Source organism: Pteropus medius, unplaced genomic scaffold (assembly GCF_902729225.1).
Source record: "Pteropus medius unplaced genomic scaffold, Ma_sr-lr_union100, whole genome shotgun sequence".
Lineage (NCBI taxonomy): Eukaryota > Metazoa > Chordata > Mammalia > Chiroptera > Pteropodidae > Pteropus > Pteropus medius.
The window spans coordinates 159,499-179,164 of record NW_024349799.1 but is presented as its reverse complement, the minus strand read 5'-3'; the positions used below and the strand labels follow the sequence as shown (position 1 = coordinate 179,164).

General features: G+C 32.4%; 1 protein-coding gene across 4 annotated transcripts in view; it reads left to right on the top strand.

Moving 5' to 3' along the window:
• Positions 1–19,666, top strand: part of BAZ1A (bromodomain adjacent to zinc finger domain 1A) — an 82,217-nt gene that overhangs the window by 43,549 nt on the left and 19,002 nt on the right. For 3 of the 4 annotated variants that reach the window (XM_039885646.1, XM_039885649.1, XM_039885645.1), the window contains 10 exons: positions 444–543; positions 1,243–1,409; positions 3,053–3,148; positions 3,901–4,039; positions 5,311–5,457; positions 9,161–9,256; positions 9,384–9,608; positions 10,537–10,702; positions 10,957–11,070; positions 18,224–18,348. In XM_039885646.1, coding sequence (XP_039741580.1) covers positions 444–543; positions 1,243–1,409; positions 3,053–3,148; positions 3,901–4,039; positions 5,311–5,457; positions 9,161–9,256; positions 9,384–9,608; positions 10,537–10,702; positions 10,957–11,070; positions 18,224–18,348 — 1,375 coding nt within the window. The remainder of the gene's footprint in view (positions 1–443; positions 544–1,242; positions 1,410–3,052; positions 3,149–3,900; positions 4,040–5,310; positions 5,458–9,160; positions 9,257–9,383; positions 9,609–10,536; positions 10,703–10,956; positions 11,071–18,223; positions 18,349–19,666) is intronic. The other variant, XM_039885648.1, reaches the window with a different exon arrangement.

The following is a 19,666-nucleotide window of genomic DNA, read 5'->3' as shown; positions in this document are numbered from 1 at the left end:
TATAAGTTAGATGGCAAAAAGGACAAAAACTATGATACATCAAATATAAAATAAAAAATAACAGACAAAACAAACAAAGACAAACTCATAGATACAGACAACAGAATGGTAGTCACAAGAGGGGAAGGGAATGGGAGAAGGGCAAATTGGGTAAAGGGTCAAATATATGGTAACAGAAGGAAACTAGACTTTGGGTGGTGAACACACAATAGACTATACAGATATCAAATTATAATGCTGTACCCCTGAAATTTATACAATGTTATTAACCAATGTTACCTCAATAAATATCTTTTTTTTTAAGTTCAGTTATGCTTTAGAATGAAACCTCATTTTGATATAAAGAAAGCATAATTGATGAGAGATTTTTAATTTTTTGGTTTTTACTCTTACTGTTAGAATAAGGCAGACTATCAGTTTGTAAAAGTTGTTGTTTTTTTTAGGAGGACATTATTGCTAATAAACAGACTATTGCAAGTTATAGGAACAAAGCTACTAAAGAAAGGGACAAACTTTTGAAACAAGAAGAAATGAAGTCACTGGGTGAGTTTTAACGTTGTCTCCAAAACTGTTTCAGTACAGGAAAGAATATTTCTGTGTCTGGGTTGGGAATGTTTCTAAAATGGCATATTTCTGGGGTGCGTGCGCACGTGTGTGTGTATTTTTAAGTATAGTTATTTCCCTCTGGTATCTATTGATTCTTAAGCTAAATGAGACCTCTGCTTATCTCTTCAAGCAATATTTCAAAGTATAGCATATCTCCTGTTAAACTGACCTAAGGCTAGATTAAGCTAAGTTGGAATTCCTAGGTCTTACAAACTATTTTGAGCCATTTCATTTGCTTCACACAGCCTCATGAAACATAGCTTCCCAAACTTGAGTCATTTGGCAACTTAATTAAAATAAAAATTTTTAAATTAGTAGGTCTGAGTAGGAGAAGAGATTCTGCATTTCTAACAAGGTGTGATGATATAGATATATCCTTGCTGCTGGTCTTAGGACCACTCTTTGAATAGCAGGGTTTCAAAGGCAGGTAAATGTCCCAGTGCAATAGTTTGTCTTAAATTGAGCCAACTTGATTTTCCCATTTTAAACACCTGCTGGCTCCCTCTAGGAATTTACAACCCCTATCAGTCTCTACCGATCTCATTTAACCATAAATTATTTTAGGATTCTTTTGTTACACTAAAAAATGTGGTGTTTTCTGTCTGTGTACAGTTCTAAGTTTGACCTTTTCCACAGCTTTTGAAAAAGCTAAATTAAAAAGAGAAAAAGCAGATGCCCTAGAAGCAAAGAAAAAAGAAAAGGAAGATAAAGAGAAAAAGAAGGAAGAATTGAAGAAAATTGTTGAAGAAGAGAGACTGAAGAAGAAAGAAGAAAAAGAAAGGCTTAAAGTAGAAAGAGAAAAGGTATTCATTCAAGTATTAGCTATGCTCTCTGCATATAGTAAATAGTGCTTTGCATATTTAAATTCATGGTTAATTTTCAAGTGCTTTTGCCATTTTCATTCACATTCACATATAGTTGTGCATAGAGCACTGATAAATAGTATTGGTTTATTTCCCTTTTGCTTTGGAAAATTTAATGAATAATTTAAGGTTCAACTTATAAATGCATACCTTTACACCTCAAATCCCCTTCTAAAATGCAGTTCTAAAGTTGATTTTCTTCATTTAGATTTCCAAGTATAGGAAAGGTGTTATACATAAAATACGTGGTTAGAAAAATACAAATAAAAAAAATAAAATCTATGACTAACAAGAATTATTACAGTGTTCTTATTTTCCTTGAAGAATAAGGTATCTGTGATAATAGGGTAGTTCAGCAAATCTTTATTATAATCTTTAGTGCTAGATATTCCTTAGAGAATTCTATAGCTGGCTTTTTCCAAAGATAGTCATCATTGGTTTTCTGGGATTTTCACAAGTAGCCTTAGATGATGATGATATACAATTTGCTCACTTAAATTGCCTAAAGTTTTTTAAATCATTTAAAATAGACCATTGGGATAGAGGTTGAGGTATCTAATATATGTTCATTCCAGAAAAGGTAGGGAAAAAAAAACAAAAACCTTGTAATCTAAATGGTAACATTTAGAGATAGCATTAACATTTTGATTAATTTCTAGTCTTTATTCTGGGTCTTAAAAGAGATCCAGCATTTATAATTTCATGTACTTTTTTGTTTAACATTATTATAAACATTTTTCATGTTATTAAATTAAGGCGGAATTTTTAGTGACTGCATAATAGTTAATTGAATAGATATAGGTAAGTGCTTTATAAATTTTTGCTCATAAATAATGATAACTCTGTTCAAGTTTGCAAATTAAAAGTCCCGTTTTTGGATTATGTCCTTGGATAAATTTATAGAAGTAGAATAATAGGTCAAAAGGTAAGAACATTCAAAAAACTTTCTATTCACATAGGTAAGTATTTGTTTACCAAACAGGTTGTGCTTATTTACACTATTAGCAACAGTGAATATGAATACCCATCTTATTACATCCTATAAGAATTATGTTGGGGTGGGAGAATGACTTATTGCAGCAGACTGCTTAAAGTACAGTTGGTAAGTTCTGTAACCATCTAGTCATTTTATGTTGAAAATTTGGTAAGTGTACGTCTTTTTACCTTTGGTGTTCCTAAATTTCAAAGAAAAGTATAATAACATATAAAACATTTATTGGAAAATAATTGTAATAAAATATTTTATTTATACTCTGCTTTATTAGATACTTTTTAGGGTCAGTACTTATTTTGCAGTTTCAAATACAAGAACCGATAAGTAAGGGTTTCAAAAGACCAATGAGCAAGAGAAATGGTCTGGATTAAAAAGAAAGAGTTTACCAGCAGTATTTTAATATTGCTTTTACTGACTTCTCCCTCTGTGTTTCCCTTTACTGTCAGTCAGGTTTAAATGAAACCCAACCCCAGAGTTCCTGTTTCAGTAGGTCTGTGGTAGGTCCCAAGTATTTTTTACAAGTTCCCAGGTGATGCTGATGCTGCTTTATCAATTTCTTATAAGAACTTTTATTAACCTTTTGTTTTAGGAAAGAGAGAAATTACGTGAAGAAAAGCGAAAATATATGGAATACTTAAAACAGTGGAGTAAACCTAGAGAAGATATGGAATGTGATGATCTTAAGGTATAAGCATGTTGAGTGACGTTTTGCATACATCCATATTCTGTGTGCCCTATGTGGCTTTGCTGATGAAATCTTTTTTTTTAATAGTAGCCTCTTCATATTTAACTGAGGGGAAATAGCCAATTAAGCAAATGCTATATTTAGTGTTCTAAGGTAGCATTATTAGTATTTTATAATAAGCTTTAATAATGACTTTTATTCTACAGAAATAATTGTTCAATTGTATGATCCTTAATAATCCAGTAATCACTGGGCCAAGCATGCATTTAGCTTTTTGCTAGATTAAGATTCTTCCCATCTCCAGAAATGATCAAAATATCTCAACTAAACTCATTCATCTCAGTCTCTAAAGAACCATTTCTAAGTCAGTAGATGGTAGATTAATTCTGTTCCATATCCTAAGGAGATACCACATTAATGATAACATCGGCACAGCTAATGCCTTGACCTCAGAATCTAAGGTAAAAAAACCCTCTTAACTAGGAAATGTAGTGAGAAATACACTCCAGCCTAAGGTTACGTTTTTAGTTTAATGAAGGAAAAAGACCCTAGATACTGATTTAGTAAAGTTGGAATAAGGCCATGAAATCTATAATTTTTAAAGTTCTGAAGGTGATTATGATAAACATCCAGGGTTGAGAACCACTAGTCTACATGAATTAATTCCTATTAGGTAAAGAGTACATCATATCTGCTTTTTATAATTTCCTATACCTAGTTCAAATAGTTATATAAATTATGTAATCTTTCAGGAACTTCCAGAACCAACTCCAGTGAAAACTAGACTACCTCCTGAAATCTTTGGTGATGCTCTGATGGTTTTGGAGTTTCTTAATGCATTTGGTGAACTTTTTGATCTTCAAGATGAATTTCCTGAAGGAGTAACCCTAGGCAAGTACTATTGCTATGTTAAAATTAGTGGCTTAAAAGAAGAAATTATTCTCTCTTAAAGTCTATGGAATCACTGAACCTAGCTCTCTAATTGTCTCTTGAGGTCTCTCATGTGGTTACTGTCAGTGGTTAGAACTGGAGTCATCTGAAGGCTTACCTGGCTAGATGTTCAAGATGGCTTCTTCACACACATGCCTGGTACACCATGCTCCTCCTCATAGGCATCCCACTCCATCAGAGTAGCCTACCCTTATTATGTGGCAGCTGAGGGCTCCAAGAGGCAGGACACAGAAACTTCCAGCCTTCTTAAAAACTAGGCCTGGAACTGGCAGGCCTTATTTCTGCCACATTCCCTTGGTCAGGCCTGATGGGATTCAAAGGGGTAAAAGAATAGATTCTGACTCTTGAAGGTGACATGGTAGGTAAGTAGGAAGGGAAGGAATTGATGTCAGCCATATTTGAAGACAAGTTGTTGCTACCTATAATTTGTGATTCTCTTTTGCCTTTGTACTTAACATACTTTTACTTTGTATAAACGTCATTTTTAAGAGTTGAATTAGTATGAGGAGGGCTATGGATCCCATTTTGGATTTTTAGCTGTCAAATAGTAAAATAATTTTCGTAAGATCCAAGACAAGACTCTCAAAGACAGAATTATAATGCCACTCTTATTTTAATAATAATGAATTCTTCAGGAGGGCTTTCACGTTCCCTTAATTTCTCTTTATGAGCTAGGTGAGGTATGAATCACTGTGCCTTACAGATCAAGAAGGTCTAAACAATGCTAGTTTAGGTAAGATAAATTGGATAAGAAACATTTATGACTTGGACACAATATTAGGATTACACCTAATGCTGATGCATACCTCTCCTATGCACTATTTGGTAAACAGTAATGTTCCACATAGCTCTTAAGAACAGTGGTACAGTAACAAATCGTTGCATCATTATTCAAATGAGAATAAAATTAAAATTTTTAATATGTGCCTTAATTCACACCTTAAATTTAAACTTAGTTGAAATATTGTATTGATCTACTGAAGCTAATTTGGCCTTCTTAAATGTGGTGATTTTGGCTTATGGTTTTATTGGAATTTAATCATTATAAATTGTTTTTTTGGTTTTGCCTTGGATAATACTGGGCTCCACTTTAATAAATGGGCACTTAAGAAAATAGTTACACAAGCTATTATTGATTAAAATGTTTATTATTCCATTGAAGTTTTTTTAGTACATGAACAGAACTTTAATTTTAAACATTTTATTCACAGAAGTGTTAGAGGAAGCTCTTGTAGGAAATGACAGTGAAGGCCCACTATGTGAATTGCTTTTTTTCTTCCTGACTGCCATCTTCCAGGCGATAGCTGAAGAAGAAGAAGAAGTAGCCAAAGAGCAAATAACTGATGCTGACACCAAAGGTCAGAATTCAGAATTATTGCTGATTGATACTAACTGTAGTGCAACTCATTTTTGAAGGTTATTTTAAAATTAACTTGGTTTTTACAGTTATAAAATGTAATTGTTCAAGTTACCTGATTCTTGAGTCATATACTAACAACACATTATCAATTGTTTTATAAAAACTTTGATTTAATGTATCCTGTTTCCGATGCATAAAAATTCACAATAAGAAATAACTGTTGGGAGATATCTTGTTAGCAGAATCTTGGTACAAAAAGGTGGTACATTCCTCCATTCAGATAGTATTGTTGGCCTTAGGAAATTTGAGCTCATTTTCCTTTATGCCTGGTCCCACCAATAACAGGTTTATGATGAGTATGCATCCAATGTTGGTTCCATTTTGATTTTACAGCCTGAGTTCAAGCAAAATATATTTTCTAGCTTCAATGTTAATCACATAGACCCCCTATCAAGACCATTTTAACAATATGGTACCAGTTGTCCTCTCAGATAACTATGTCAATTAAATGAGATTTTACTAAAAGTAAGGCAGAAGGGTAAATCCATTTATAAAACATCTAAAGATTATCTAAGATGGTGGTACTAGTGCTAAAGATGGGATTATCTAAAACAGTGTAGCAAATATTACTGTAGCCATTAGTTTGCCTTAGTGACCAATAACATCACAGGGTTCTTGACCAGGTTCTGACCCTAATACAAGATATAAAATTGTATTTAATTCAGGATTTGGAGCAGATGAGTATTATAGTTTTCGAAGTCCTGATGGCAAAAAGTGGGGTAACAAGATGGTTGTATTGGAAAATCAGCTAGTGTAAAGGAAAAATAAATGTGACTGTTGGTGTTTGTATTGTCATTATATTATCAATTCACAGTTTGTTCCATCTATAATTTTTATAGCTCTATTCTTATATAGTACTGTCTATAAATATAAGATCTACCTCTGATTATTGGCCGTTAAATAAAAGTTTTAATGCCCTTTTTGAAAATATGTATTTAAATGTTAGAGAAGGGGAAAAAACATACCTTGGAATTTTTTTACCTTTTTACCTTTCTCTCACTTCCCAGTTATTATTGGCCACATTTTATATGGTTATTTCAGTTTCAATAAGGGCCCTACATTGTTCCCCCAGGTATTTTCCATATGTTCTCCCATCTCAGTAACAAGAAAGCTTTTCTACAGTCTTCCTGTGAGCAATTGAATAGTTACATGGGACTGGATATTCTCTCACTTCCTCTTTAGCTGGTCTTATTATAAGTAAGGTGTTTCCTGCTATTTCTAGAAAGGGAAGTTGTACAGAAGGGAATAGTATGAATTTATCTTAGTGATGAGAAAACTGAAGTTCAATGAGGTTATTTACCAAAGATCACATAGCTAATAAGTGGTATAAGACACTATATATGCATTGTTTCATGCTTATATCACCCTTGTGAAGTAGATATAATTATTTTCTGCCTTTTACATATAGAGAAACTTAGACTTAAGGAGTTTAACTTGCCCAAAGATACATGGCAAATGAGAAAGTGATGGGATACAAACTGAAGCAGTCTGGTCTAGAGCCGTATAGTGATTATACTACATTGCCTCATAATGTGGCCAATAAGTTGAAAATTTGAATATTTGTTTCCCTAGCATTGCCTGTAGAATTATATGTCTTCAAGAAGATCTAATTTCTTGGGTCTTTGATCTCCCTGTTTTTATATCAACTCTTGGAAATTTTGACCAGCAATTTCTAAAATCTTATACTAAAAATATCTCTTTCTCTGTTTAGTCTTATATCATAAATTTCAAAGCCTTTCAAAATATGGGAACAAGAACATCCTCCTTATATAAAATAGTTTCGTATATTTGTTGAGATATTGTTTAGTGTAGGAATTTTATGTACTTAATTCTAGATTACTATGATGACAAATGTTTCTTTCAGATAGTCCTAATATATACACTTCAACTATATATTCTCTTGGTATGATGTACCCACATGACTGTCTCTAAGCAAATGCTAGAGTGATATTTACAGTTTCTGGAGAGTACCATTTAGTAGATAATTGAGTTAAAGAATACATATTTTAACATGTTAGTTTAACACAAAAGTAAACTGTCATTTTGTTGGTTGTCCATTTCCTAAGTCCTTTATAGCCTTTGTCCTAGGAAATCATAACTTACTATGGAAAAAATAGGTTGAACATGGTGATTGCTGCAAAGGAAGAGAGCCAATACACTTTTACAGCTCTGCAACTAGGACTATCGTTAATTTTAGAGTGCGTATAAGTTTGGCTTTATATGTAAAATGAAAATTGAGAAAGTTTTAGGTCTAGTATTTCCCTGGTGAGGAAGAACATAATGTCTGTTTTTGGACTAGATTCACGGCCTGGTAGGAATAACTTCTACATATATGTAAAATTTAATCAGATAATTTCTCTTTTGTGGTATTGTTTATGCTTTATGTACCATGAAGTTGTCAATGTTTGTAATCAGACAAAAATCCCAGGGCTGCCTTTTTCATTTAGTAAAGGACAGCAGTTCTGTTCTCTAAGGTTCATTTTGTGAGTTTGTGAACTTGGGGAGGGAAATCATATAGTAGAAGGTTAATGAACCACAGAATCAGTCTCACCCAGTGATTTTTCTAACTATAATCCGTAGAGCCCTATTATAAGTTGCACAGGGATGCCTCGGTGCCACTACAGGAGAGTTGAAAAGATAAATGGGCAGGATTGTTATCTCTGTACCCCATTTTAACAAGGGCATCTTTTATATGGGGCTTCTAAGAAATATTTGAAGAATTTGAAAACCACTGGTCTAGGGTCACCTTTTCAAGAAAAATGAGGCTGATTAAGTGACTTGTCTAAAGGCTACATAACTAGGAACTAGGGACTGGCAGAGCTAAGACTAGAATATACATTACCTAACTCAGTCTGAAGCTGTGTTTACTGTATTATGATATAACAGAAGGGTTTTTTGTAAGCTTAAATTTTTTCATAGTTGACACTTTAATTTTTTTATCATCTATGTATTATAATTAGAAAAAATTATGTATACTAATACTTTAAATATATCTGTGCTTATAGATTTGTTCTTTAGTCCTATTTGTAAGCTAAGCACTATTTTCAAAGCTAAAACAATTTACTTAGAAGGTAGAGGAAAATCTTCCTATTGTTTCTTGGATTGGAGAGTTTTCCAGATAAAAACAGACAATTTAAATGAAGAGGATAAATCAATGGTTAAGTGGCAGCAGTGCTGTCTTTAAGTTCTTTTAGCTTTTTTCTGTGCTGGTTTTGTGATGATTACAACCTGTACTTTGCTATGATTCAATGTTAAAATATTTATAAAAGATTGGATATCTTCAAGTGGATTCTGATTTTCAAAGTAGATTTTTCTAAAGTTATATTGAGCAAGGAGATTTGTTTTTCATTCTAAAGTGCGTTTTACTATTTTTTGGAATGTGTATGTGCATTTTGTTGGTAACTTGGAAATTGTCTTCTTGTTAAGTAGGGAAAATATTAGTGTGTAGTGCATGTCGTAGGATTTATAGTTTTAGGTGGAGACTAGGCAGAATGTGAATGACGCTTGTTGTACCTAGTGTTGGTTCTTTTGAGGTTCTTGAATGTTAAGCTGTTGCTGTTTCTTTCATCATTTTAAAAGGACATTGTTCCCAAATATTCAAGCTTGATTTGCACTAGAATAAAGTATTTATTTCCTTAAAGATTTAACAGAGGCTTTGGATGAAGATGCAGACCCCACAAAATCTGCACTGTCTGCAGTTGCATCTTTGGCAGCTGCATGGCCGCAGTTGCACCAGGGTATGTGTGGGCTTTATTTTTTTTTTAATTGGATTTTTATTTTTAATTTTATAAAGGTAAATTTTACATTGCTGAGAATTTATTGTTTATATTCTAAATGACCACTTTCGTTTTTTAACAACTGTAGGCTGCAGTTTGAAAAGCTTGGATCTTGATAGCTGCACTCTTTCTGAAATCCTCAGACTACACATCTTAGCTTCAGGTGCTGATGTAACATCAGCAAATGCAAAGTACAGATATCAAAAACGAGGAGGATTTGATGCTACAGACGATGCCTGTATGGAGCTTCGTTTAAGCAATCCCAGTCTCGTGAAGAAATTGTCAAGCACTTCAGTATATGATTTGACACCAGGTAAACTTTGCAGGTTGGAATTTGTATAGCCTGTCCACTTTCTACCCTCTTAAGCCTCTTACACCCAGAAAACTAGGTAGCTGATGAGAAATTTTAGATGATAAACAGTTTTAAAAGAGAAAGAGAGAAATTATCTTTAAAAAAGAAGTGTTGGAATACCAGTAGTAACCTAAATTGAAACTACTGTTGTTGTTCATATTAGCTTTAATTATTTATGATATTCTTCTCTTTTTCATTTGAATTTTCTGTTTTAAAAATTTGTGGTTAGTCTACTGAATCTACTAAGTTTAAAAGGATAAGTGAAAATTAGCTAGCTTTCATTTTTATTAATTAGTATATCAGAAGTTTAAACTGTAGCTGCTAAATTCTAACATTTCCTTGAACAAATATTTGAGGTATGAGAAACAGTATATAAAGTTAAAGTTAAAATAAAAAATTTTAAATAAAAAATTATAATATACAAATATAGAATTTAATTTGATATGCTTAAGAACATCATAGAAGTAGAGTACCTTTATTTCTAATATTCATATAGTTTTTATAATTTATGGTAGTGTTTTTGTGTAGTCTTCAGAATAGCAATTTGCCTATTGCGATTTTTTTAAAAAAAATTTTGTGGTTACAATTTAGTTTTGATTTGAACCTCATATGCGAGCCTTAAAATGAAAACTTGAAAAAAATTCTTTGTAGTTAGAAAATTTTTCATAGTATATAAGGTAGCCACTAGTATTTGAAATTCCTTTATGTCACATACTGTTAAATTGGACTCAAAGTTGTTTTTTTCTGAACACATGCCATTGGCATGTTTGATCTTAAGAGACTTTCCCCTATTTTTAGTAAACATTTTCACATTGAGCCACAAATTAAAATTTTTCAAACACAGTTTCTTGTCATTGATAATATAAAAGTTATTACCACTTTTTGACAGGAGAAAAAATGAAGATACTTCATGCTCTCTGTGGGAAACTACTGACCCTAGTTTCTACTAGGGATTTTATTGAAGATTATGTTGATATATTACGACAGGCAAAACAGGAGTTCCGGGAGTTAAAAGCAGAACAACATCGAAAAGAGAGGGAAGAAGCAGCTGCTAGGTAAGAAATTATTAGCCAGTTGCGCTAATGAAAGCTATTTATTCTTCACATATAAAACTATATTTCACATTGGGCTATAATATGACATTGGCTTATAGTGATGTTTGATGGCTTTACTAAGGTTCTGAATGAATAACTATACATTAGGATTTTATTATAACGTTTGGAGCACTTTCCATAATTTGATGATTAAAGGCAAGATACCAAAGGTTAAAAGCATCAAATAGACTATAATATTTTATTTTAACTTTCAGAATTCGTAAAAGGAAGGAAGAAAAACTTAAAGAGCAAGAACAAAAGATGAAAGAGAAACAAGAAAAACTAAAAGAAGATGAGCAAAGAAATTCAGCTGCAGATATATCTATTGGGTATGGTTTGAAAGACACTGTTCATCTGGCTTTCCATAGAGAATAAAAATTAGCACTTTAAGCTCTAAAATACTTCAAAAACTTTTTAGAAAACTAGTTTTCTATAGGTACATAATAATTGTTAATGAGCCTATATGAAATTTACGTATAGATAGTCCTCAAGTATACATGTATTGTATTTAAAAAATACTTCCAGGAAATCTATAACTCATTTTCTCATAGAGTTAATGATAATTTTCCAGAAAACTTTTAATAATCTGTTTTTAACAAGTAATATATATTTAGCATTAATAGTAGTATCTTCCCTCTCCACCACTACATTATTGCAGTTTTACACTGTGTTTCACAGAGCCCCTCTGAGCTTGTTGAGGAGTAGGGATGAAATTGGAGATTTCAGTAAAAGGTATAAGTAAAGGATGAATGCACCTTACGTGCTTTAGTGTCTGCCTAAGTATTTTATTGCATTTCAAAATATTTGGGATGAATATCGACTATGAAGACAAGTGGGAATTTTTCCATATTGATGGCAAACTATATTCAAATTTAGCAGAAATAATTTTTTTTTTTTTACAAAATCTGCAAAGGAATGTTCTAAAAAATCTCAGTATTCCAAAATTAGTGTATTGACTTTTAAAATTAGTGTATCAACTTATGTAAAAATACCCTTTAAGTCCAAAGGTCATAGGTCACAAACTTAGATTAACCATATTTTGTATGGCCGTCAACAATACTTTAAGAATTGAATTTGGATACCTCAAGAAAGTTAATAGATATGACACCTAAAGCATAAGCGACCAAAGAAAAAAGATAATTGCACTTCATCAAAATTAAAAACTTGTGCTTCAAAGAACACTGTCAAGAAAATAAAAAGACAACCCAGTGAATTAGAAAAAATATTTGCAAATTTTGTATCCAAAATGGTTTAATATCCAGAATATATAAAGAATTCATACAACTCAACAATAAAAAGACAAGCCAATTAAAAAGTGAGGAGATGATTTTAATAGGTATTTTTCTAAAGAAGATATATAAAAAGCACAAGAAAAGATGCTCAATATCAGTCATTAAGAAAATGCACATCAAAATCACGATGAGTTATTACTTCACACTCACTAGGATGGCTGTAATCCAGTTGAGAGAAATAACAAGTGTTGGTGAGAATGTGGAAAAAACTAGAACTCTCATACAGTGATGGGTGGAGATGTACAATAATGCAGCTGCTTTGGATAAGTTAGGGCAGTTCCTCAAACAGCTAAGCCATATGACCCAGCAATTCCACTCCTAGTTATATACTGAATTAAGAACATAATGGTCACCCAAAAATATGTACATGAAAGTTCATCACATTATTCTTTTTTTTAAACACTAATTTGAATTTATACTAGCTTAACTTATAAAAAATTCAAAAACAAAACAAAAAAATAACATACAAAAACTCAGTTCCTTTACAAAATAACAAACAAAAACATAAAAAAACTCTGTTCTTTACAGCTCCATAACTACCCCTCTTGGTTGATGTCACAAAATTACATCTTTATACATTGTGTGCCTACATAGATAAACTAATAATTTTTTTAAAATACATTAGTTTCTTAATTGATGTAAAAAACAAGATTTGAAATTACAAACCAAAGTTCTAGTAACATTGGCTTTTATACTAATATTTTTTTCTTAAATATATTACATAGCATTATTCTTAATAGCCAATGAATGGTAACAATCCAGTTGTCCATCAGTCGATGAATGGATAAACAAAACAATATATCCCTTCTGTGGTATATCCATACAGCAGAATGGTATTCAGCAATAAAAAGGAACAGAACTCCTGTTACATGCTACAATGTGGATGAACTTTGAAAACATTATGCTAAGTGAAAGAAGCTAGTCCCAGAAGGTCATGTATTATATGACTCCATTTATGTGAAGAGTCCAGACATAGGCATATCCATAGCAGAAAGTAGATGAGTGCCTACTAGTAGCAGTGGAGAAGCGAAAATGGAAAGTGACTTCTATGGTGTTTTTCTTTAGGGATGATGAAAATTTTCTGGAATTAAATAGGGGTAATAATTGTACAACATTGTGAATATGCTTTAAAAAACACCAAATCGCATACTTTAAGATGGTGACTTTTATAAAAAAGGTAAAGAAAGATACGGAGGGACACTTAATAATGATAAGGGAAATCATGCACCAAGAAAACATAACACTTATTAATATCCATGTTCCCAATCAGGGAGCCCCAAAATATGTAAAGCAATTACTAACAGAACTAAAGAGAGAAACAGACCAAAACACTATCGTAGGAGGGGACCTAAATACCCCACAGTCGGGTATGGACAGATCATTCAAACAGAAAATCAATAAGGAAATAACATCCTTAAATGACACATTAGACCAACTGGACATAGTTGACATATACAGAGCCTTCCATCCCAAAACAGCTGCTTATACATTCTTCTCTAGTGCTGACCACATACTGGGACACAGAAATAGCCTCAACAAATATAAGGGTTGAAATCATACCATCCATATTCTCTGATCATAATATTTGAAACCAGAGATCAACTGCAAAAAGAAATCAGGAAGAACCACAAAAACATGGAGACTAAACAACATGCTACTGAAGAATTACTGGGTCAGGAAAGAAATGAAAAGAGAGAAATAAAAAGAAACAAATGATAATGATAGTACAACATACCAAAACTTTTGGGACACAGCAAAAGCAATCTTAAGAGAAAAGTTCATATCATTACAAGCCTACCTCCAAAAACAAGAACAAGCCCAAATAAACAACCTAACGCTTAATCCTAAAAAACTAGAAAAGGAAGAACAAATGAGGCCTAAAGTCAGCAGAAGGGAAGAAATTGTCAAAATTAGAGCAGAAATAAATGAAATTGAAAACAAACAAAAAATATATATAAAAAAAATAAATACAACAAGGAGCTGGTTCTTTGAGAAGTTTAATAAAATTGACAAAACCCTGGCTAGATTCACTAAAGAAAAAGAAAGGACACAAATAAACAAAATCAGGGATGAAAGAGGGGAAATTACGACTGACATTGCAGAAATACAAAGGATCATGCAAGAATATTATGAAAAAGTATATAACAAATTTAATAACCTAGAAGAAATGGACCAGTACTTAGAAAAAATACAATATTCCTAGACTGATTCAAGAAGATCTGGAAAATCTAAATAGACCAATCAGCAGTATGGAAATTGAAACAATCATCAAAAACCTACCAAAAAGTAAAAATCCATGACCAGATAGTTTCACCACTGAATTCTACCAAACATTCAAAGAGGGTGTAATACCTATTCTCCTTAAACTCTTCCAAAAAATCAAAGAGGAAGCAATACTTCCCAACTCATTTTATAGGCCAATATTACTCTGATATCAAAACCTGGTAAGGATAACACAAAAAAAAGAAAACTACAGACCAATATCTCTCATGAACACAAATGCAAAAATCCTAAATAAGTTACTAGCAAACCGAATACAGCAACATATTAAAAAGATTATACACCACGATCAAGTGGGCTTCATCCCAGGGGCACAGGGATGGTTCAACATAACGCAAATTGATTAATGTGATACACCACATAAACATTAAAAAATAATCATATGATCATATCAATAGTTGCAGAAAAAAACCTTTGACAAGATACACTATCCATTTACGATCAATACACTTAATAAAATCTGTATAGAAGGAAAGTATCTTAACATAATAAAGGCCATATATGACGAACCCTCAGCCAACATTATACTTAATGGTGAAAAACTAAAAACCTTCCCTCTAAGATCAGGAACAAGGCAAGGCTGTCCACTATCACCACTGTTATTCAATATAACATTGGCAGTCCTAGCAAGTGCAGTTAGACAAGAGAAAGATATAAAAGGCATCCAAATAGGAAACGAAGAAGTCAAACTGTCACTATTTGTGGATGACATGAATCTCTATATAGAAAACCCTAAAGACTCCACAAGAACACTACTAGAAACAATAAGCAAATACAGTAAAGTATCTAGATACAAAATCAAAAATCCATAGTGTTCTTATACTCTAATAATGAAGCATCAGAAAAAGAAGTGGAAAAAATAATTCCTTTTGCAATTGCAACAAAAAGAATAAAATACCTAGGAATAAATTTAACGAAACACGTGAAGGACTTATATAATGAAAACTACAAGACCTTATTAAAAGAAATCGAAGAAGATGCAAAGAAATAGAAAGATATTCTGTGTTCTTAGATTGGAAGACTCAACATAGTTAAAATGACCTTATTACCTAAAGCATTATACAGATTTAATGCAATCCCCATTATAATCACACAATAGAATATATAGATGTCAAATTATAATGTACACCTGAACAAAAAATAATCAGAGTTGTATGGAAGCACAAAAGACCCCGAATTGCCAAAACCATCCTGGGAAAAAAGAATGAGGCTGGAAGCATCATTCTGCCCGACTTCAAATTATACTACAAAGGGTCAGTAATCAAAACAACATGGTATTGGCAGCAAAACAGACATACAGACCAGTGGAACAGAATTGAGAGTCCAGAAGTAAACCTATATTTATATGGGCAGATAATTTTCAACAGAAAAGCCAAAAACATACAGTGGAGAAAGGAAAGGCTCTTCAATAAATGATGCTGGGAAAATTGGAGGGCTACCTGCAAAAGAATGAAACTAGACTGTGTCACCACACACCAAAATTAACGCAAAATGGATTAAGGACCCGAATATAAGACCGGAATTAATAAAATGCATAGAAGAAAACATAGGAACTGAATTCAAGGACCTTGGACTTAAAGAGGATTTTATGAATTTGACCTCAAAGGCAAGGGAAGTAAAAGCAAAACTAAATGAATGGGACTACATCAAACTAAAAAGCTTCTGCTCAGCAAAAGAAATCGTCAGCAAGGTAAAGAGACAACCATTCGAATGGGAAAATATATTTGCAAGCAATGCCTCCGATAAGGGCCTAATATCCAAAATATACAAAGAACTCATATGACTCAATAACAACAAAAAAACCAAACGATCCAATCGAAAAATGGGCAGAGGACCTGAACAGACACTTATCCTTTGAGGACATACAAAAGGCCAACAAATTTATTAGCATCACTAGCTATTAGGGAAATGCAAATCAAAACCACAATGAGATGCCATCTCAAACCTGTTAGAATGACTATAATCAACAGAACAAGTAATAAATGTTGGAGAGGATGTGGAGAAAAAAGAACCCTCATACACTGCTGGTGACTGCAAATTGGTACAGCCATTATGGAAAACAGTGTGGAAGTTCTTCAAAAAACTAAGAATTGATCTACCATATGATCCAGTAATTACTGAGTATTTACCCCAAAGACTTGAAAACCCATATCCAAAAAGATATTTGCACACCAATATTGATAGCAGCATTATTCACAGTGACCAAGACACGGAAGCAACCAGAGTGTCCTACAATAGATGATTGGCTAAAGAAGCTGTGGTACAAAATACAATGAATATTACTCAACCGTAAGAAGAGATGAAATACTGCCATTTGTGACAACCTGGATGGACCTCGAGATAATCATGCTAAGCGAAATAAGCCAAACTGAAAAAATTGAAAATCACATGATATCACTTATATGTGGGATATAAACCTAAAAGCAACAAATGAACAGAACAAACAGAGACTCAGGGACATGGACAATGGACTAGTGGTTACCAGAGGGTAAGGGGTGGGGGAGGAGGGAAGAGGTAGACGAGGTAAAGGGGGTTAAGTATAGGGGAGTTGGGGAAGGGTGAAGTAGGTAAAAGGGATCAAATATATGGTAGCTGAAGGAAACGACTCTGGGTGGTAATCACACAATAGAATATATAGATGTCAAATTATAATGTACACCTGAAAATTCTATGATTGTATTAACCAATGTTATCCCAATAAACTCTAAAAAATTAAATTAAATTAAAATTAAAAAGTAATATAAAATGGTGACTTTTATGGTATGTGAATTATATCTCAATTTTTTTACATTTTGTAAAATTTTTCCAGTCATATTGAGATGTAATTGACATACATTTTATTAAAGTGTACAACAAAATGATATGCATATATTGCAACATGATTACCACAATAAATTTAGTTAATATTCATCCTCTCACATAGTTAGAAATTTTTTTCCTCCTGATATCTCAGTTTTTTAATAAAGCAAGCATGCTATAGATCCCACTACTTCATATTTTTTTGTATTCATCTAGTCTCACTCATTTACTTTATCTCTCTGGCTCCTGAATACATGAGTTTGCAAACCTCACTTTCTGTATAGAACATAGAATTTATTTCAAGGTTTATGCAATTTTAGTTTTAATTTGGACAATAAAATGGATTAGATAAAACATCGATATTGTGTTCATTCTGCCTACTATATCTGAAATTTGCCTACTTCTCTCTTCCACTATTTGTCTGTTTATCTCCTTTCTACTCTGAGCCACTATCACCTCCCACCCAGCTACCTAGACCATTATAGTGGCTTCTTTATTGGTCTCCCCTCATCTACTTTCTCTCCCAGATCATTTTTTACATAGCAGCCAGAGTGCTTTCTAATCATATCATTTCCCTTTTCTAAACTTCTCCTTTTTTACCATTGCTTTTTGAGTAATGCCCTATAAGGCCCCGTATCACCTAACACTGCCTTTTTCTCGTCCATGTCTTGGATTACTTCTTTTTCTTCTAAATTTTTCTCAAAATTAGAAGCTCCTTCCTTTTCCCTTCAGCTCACTGCTTTTGCACACATTATCACCTCTGTTGGAAATGAAGCTTTCTTCTGTCGCCTCACCCTTTCCCAGTCTCTAGTCTCGCAATTTAAACTGTCACTTCTTCAAACATCCCTTTCTTGATCCCTGAGACCGGATCTGGATCTCCTTGAAATACTTCCACAGCACTTTGAACTTCTCTTTTTTTAGTACTTATTACATATTTTAATTTTATAATGGTTTATGTAATTATCTGTGTTCTCTGCAAGACTATAAACTCTGTGTCATTCTTGTTCAATACTTCCTGAGCATAATGACTGGCACTTCATAGGCAGGCAAGCAATAAGTATTTCATGATTGGAGTCTTATATTCATTAATGAATATAATCTTTTTTTAAAGGGAGGAAGAAAGGGAAGATTTTGATACTAGCACTGAGAGCAAAGAAATAGAACAAAAGGAACTAGATCAAGATATGCTCACTGAAGATGAAGATGACCCAGGATCACATAAAAGAGGCAGAAGGGGTAATACAGAAATTTCTTAAGGAGTGCTTGCTTATTTTTAATTGATAAGATACTTTATTAATTCAGTTATTCTGAAATATGTATTAGATTACTTTCATTTGTGATTCTAAGATGTGTTTGTATTTTAAATGCCCAACTTATACCTGTGGTAAGTTATTTAAATGGTGACCATTTTCCTATGAAATGGTATTATGAAGTTACAGTGATATATTTATGATTAGTCTTTATTTACATGTCATTTATACTTTAGAGAGAAAGACAATATTTCTATCTCTTTAATAGGTCAGTTTCTTATAACTTCTACTTTTGGTTAGCAAGCTTTGTTGAGTTTTTGTATATTATATTTTTTACTACATTATATTAGGCCAAATAGAAATTTTTATTCTATAACATACTCATTCCATATTTACCGAATGGCTCTTAGATACTGGAGACATAAAGATCAGTAAATGCTTGTAATGGTGTCATATTAATTTCATAAATTTCTAGATCAAAGGGAGTACATTTTTTGAAAGGCGTTGATACAAATTCCTTCTGAGGATCTTTAACCATCCTCATTTGATTACTATTGAAGGATATTCTTAAGTTTATTCTGTTGCTATAATTCGGATGGTATTTTTTTCTGCATTATTTTCTAAATGGTTATTATAAGTAAGTAGACAGAAAATCTGTATCATGGAGGCTTGATTTCTAAATCAATTACAATGCAATTGATTTAGAAATCCAAAACAAAGAAACCTCAGATGATCAGAGTTTTAAAACATACTTCCAAGCAATGGTTCGAAGGAGAAACCATAATGGAAACTAGGAAATATTTAAAATGAATCAAACTGCATATTAGCACTTGTTGGATACAGATTTTCTACTTAGAGGAAAATTTATAGCTTTATTATATATTAAGAATGAAAAAAGGCAATTTGAGCTAGGCATTTATTCAAGAAGTTAGAGATAGAAAATAGAATAATCACCTCCAAATACAAGGAAACAATAGATATGAGTAGAAATTAATAGAAGATAAAACTACAATAGAGAAGAACAACAAAGCCAAAATTTTGGGTTTTTTTGTTGAAAAAGACAAACTAGATAAACTTTTGTTGAAATTGATTTGGGGGATATGTCACAATAAACAAAATTAGGACTGAAAAGGAAGGTAACATAACTACAGATAGAGTAGAAATTTAAGGATAGAGGGACAGTGTATACAATTTTATGGCAATCAATTTGAAAATAGAGGCAAAATGAGCAAAATCCTAGAAAATGTAATTATAAAAATGAATTTATGAAAAAATTTAAAATGTGAATGGTTCTAAATCATTAA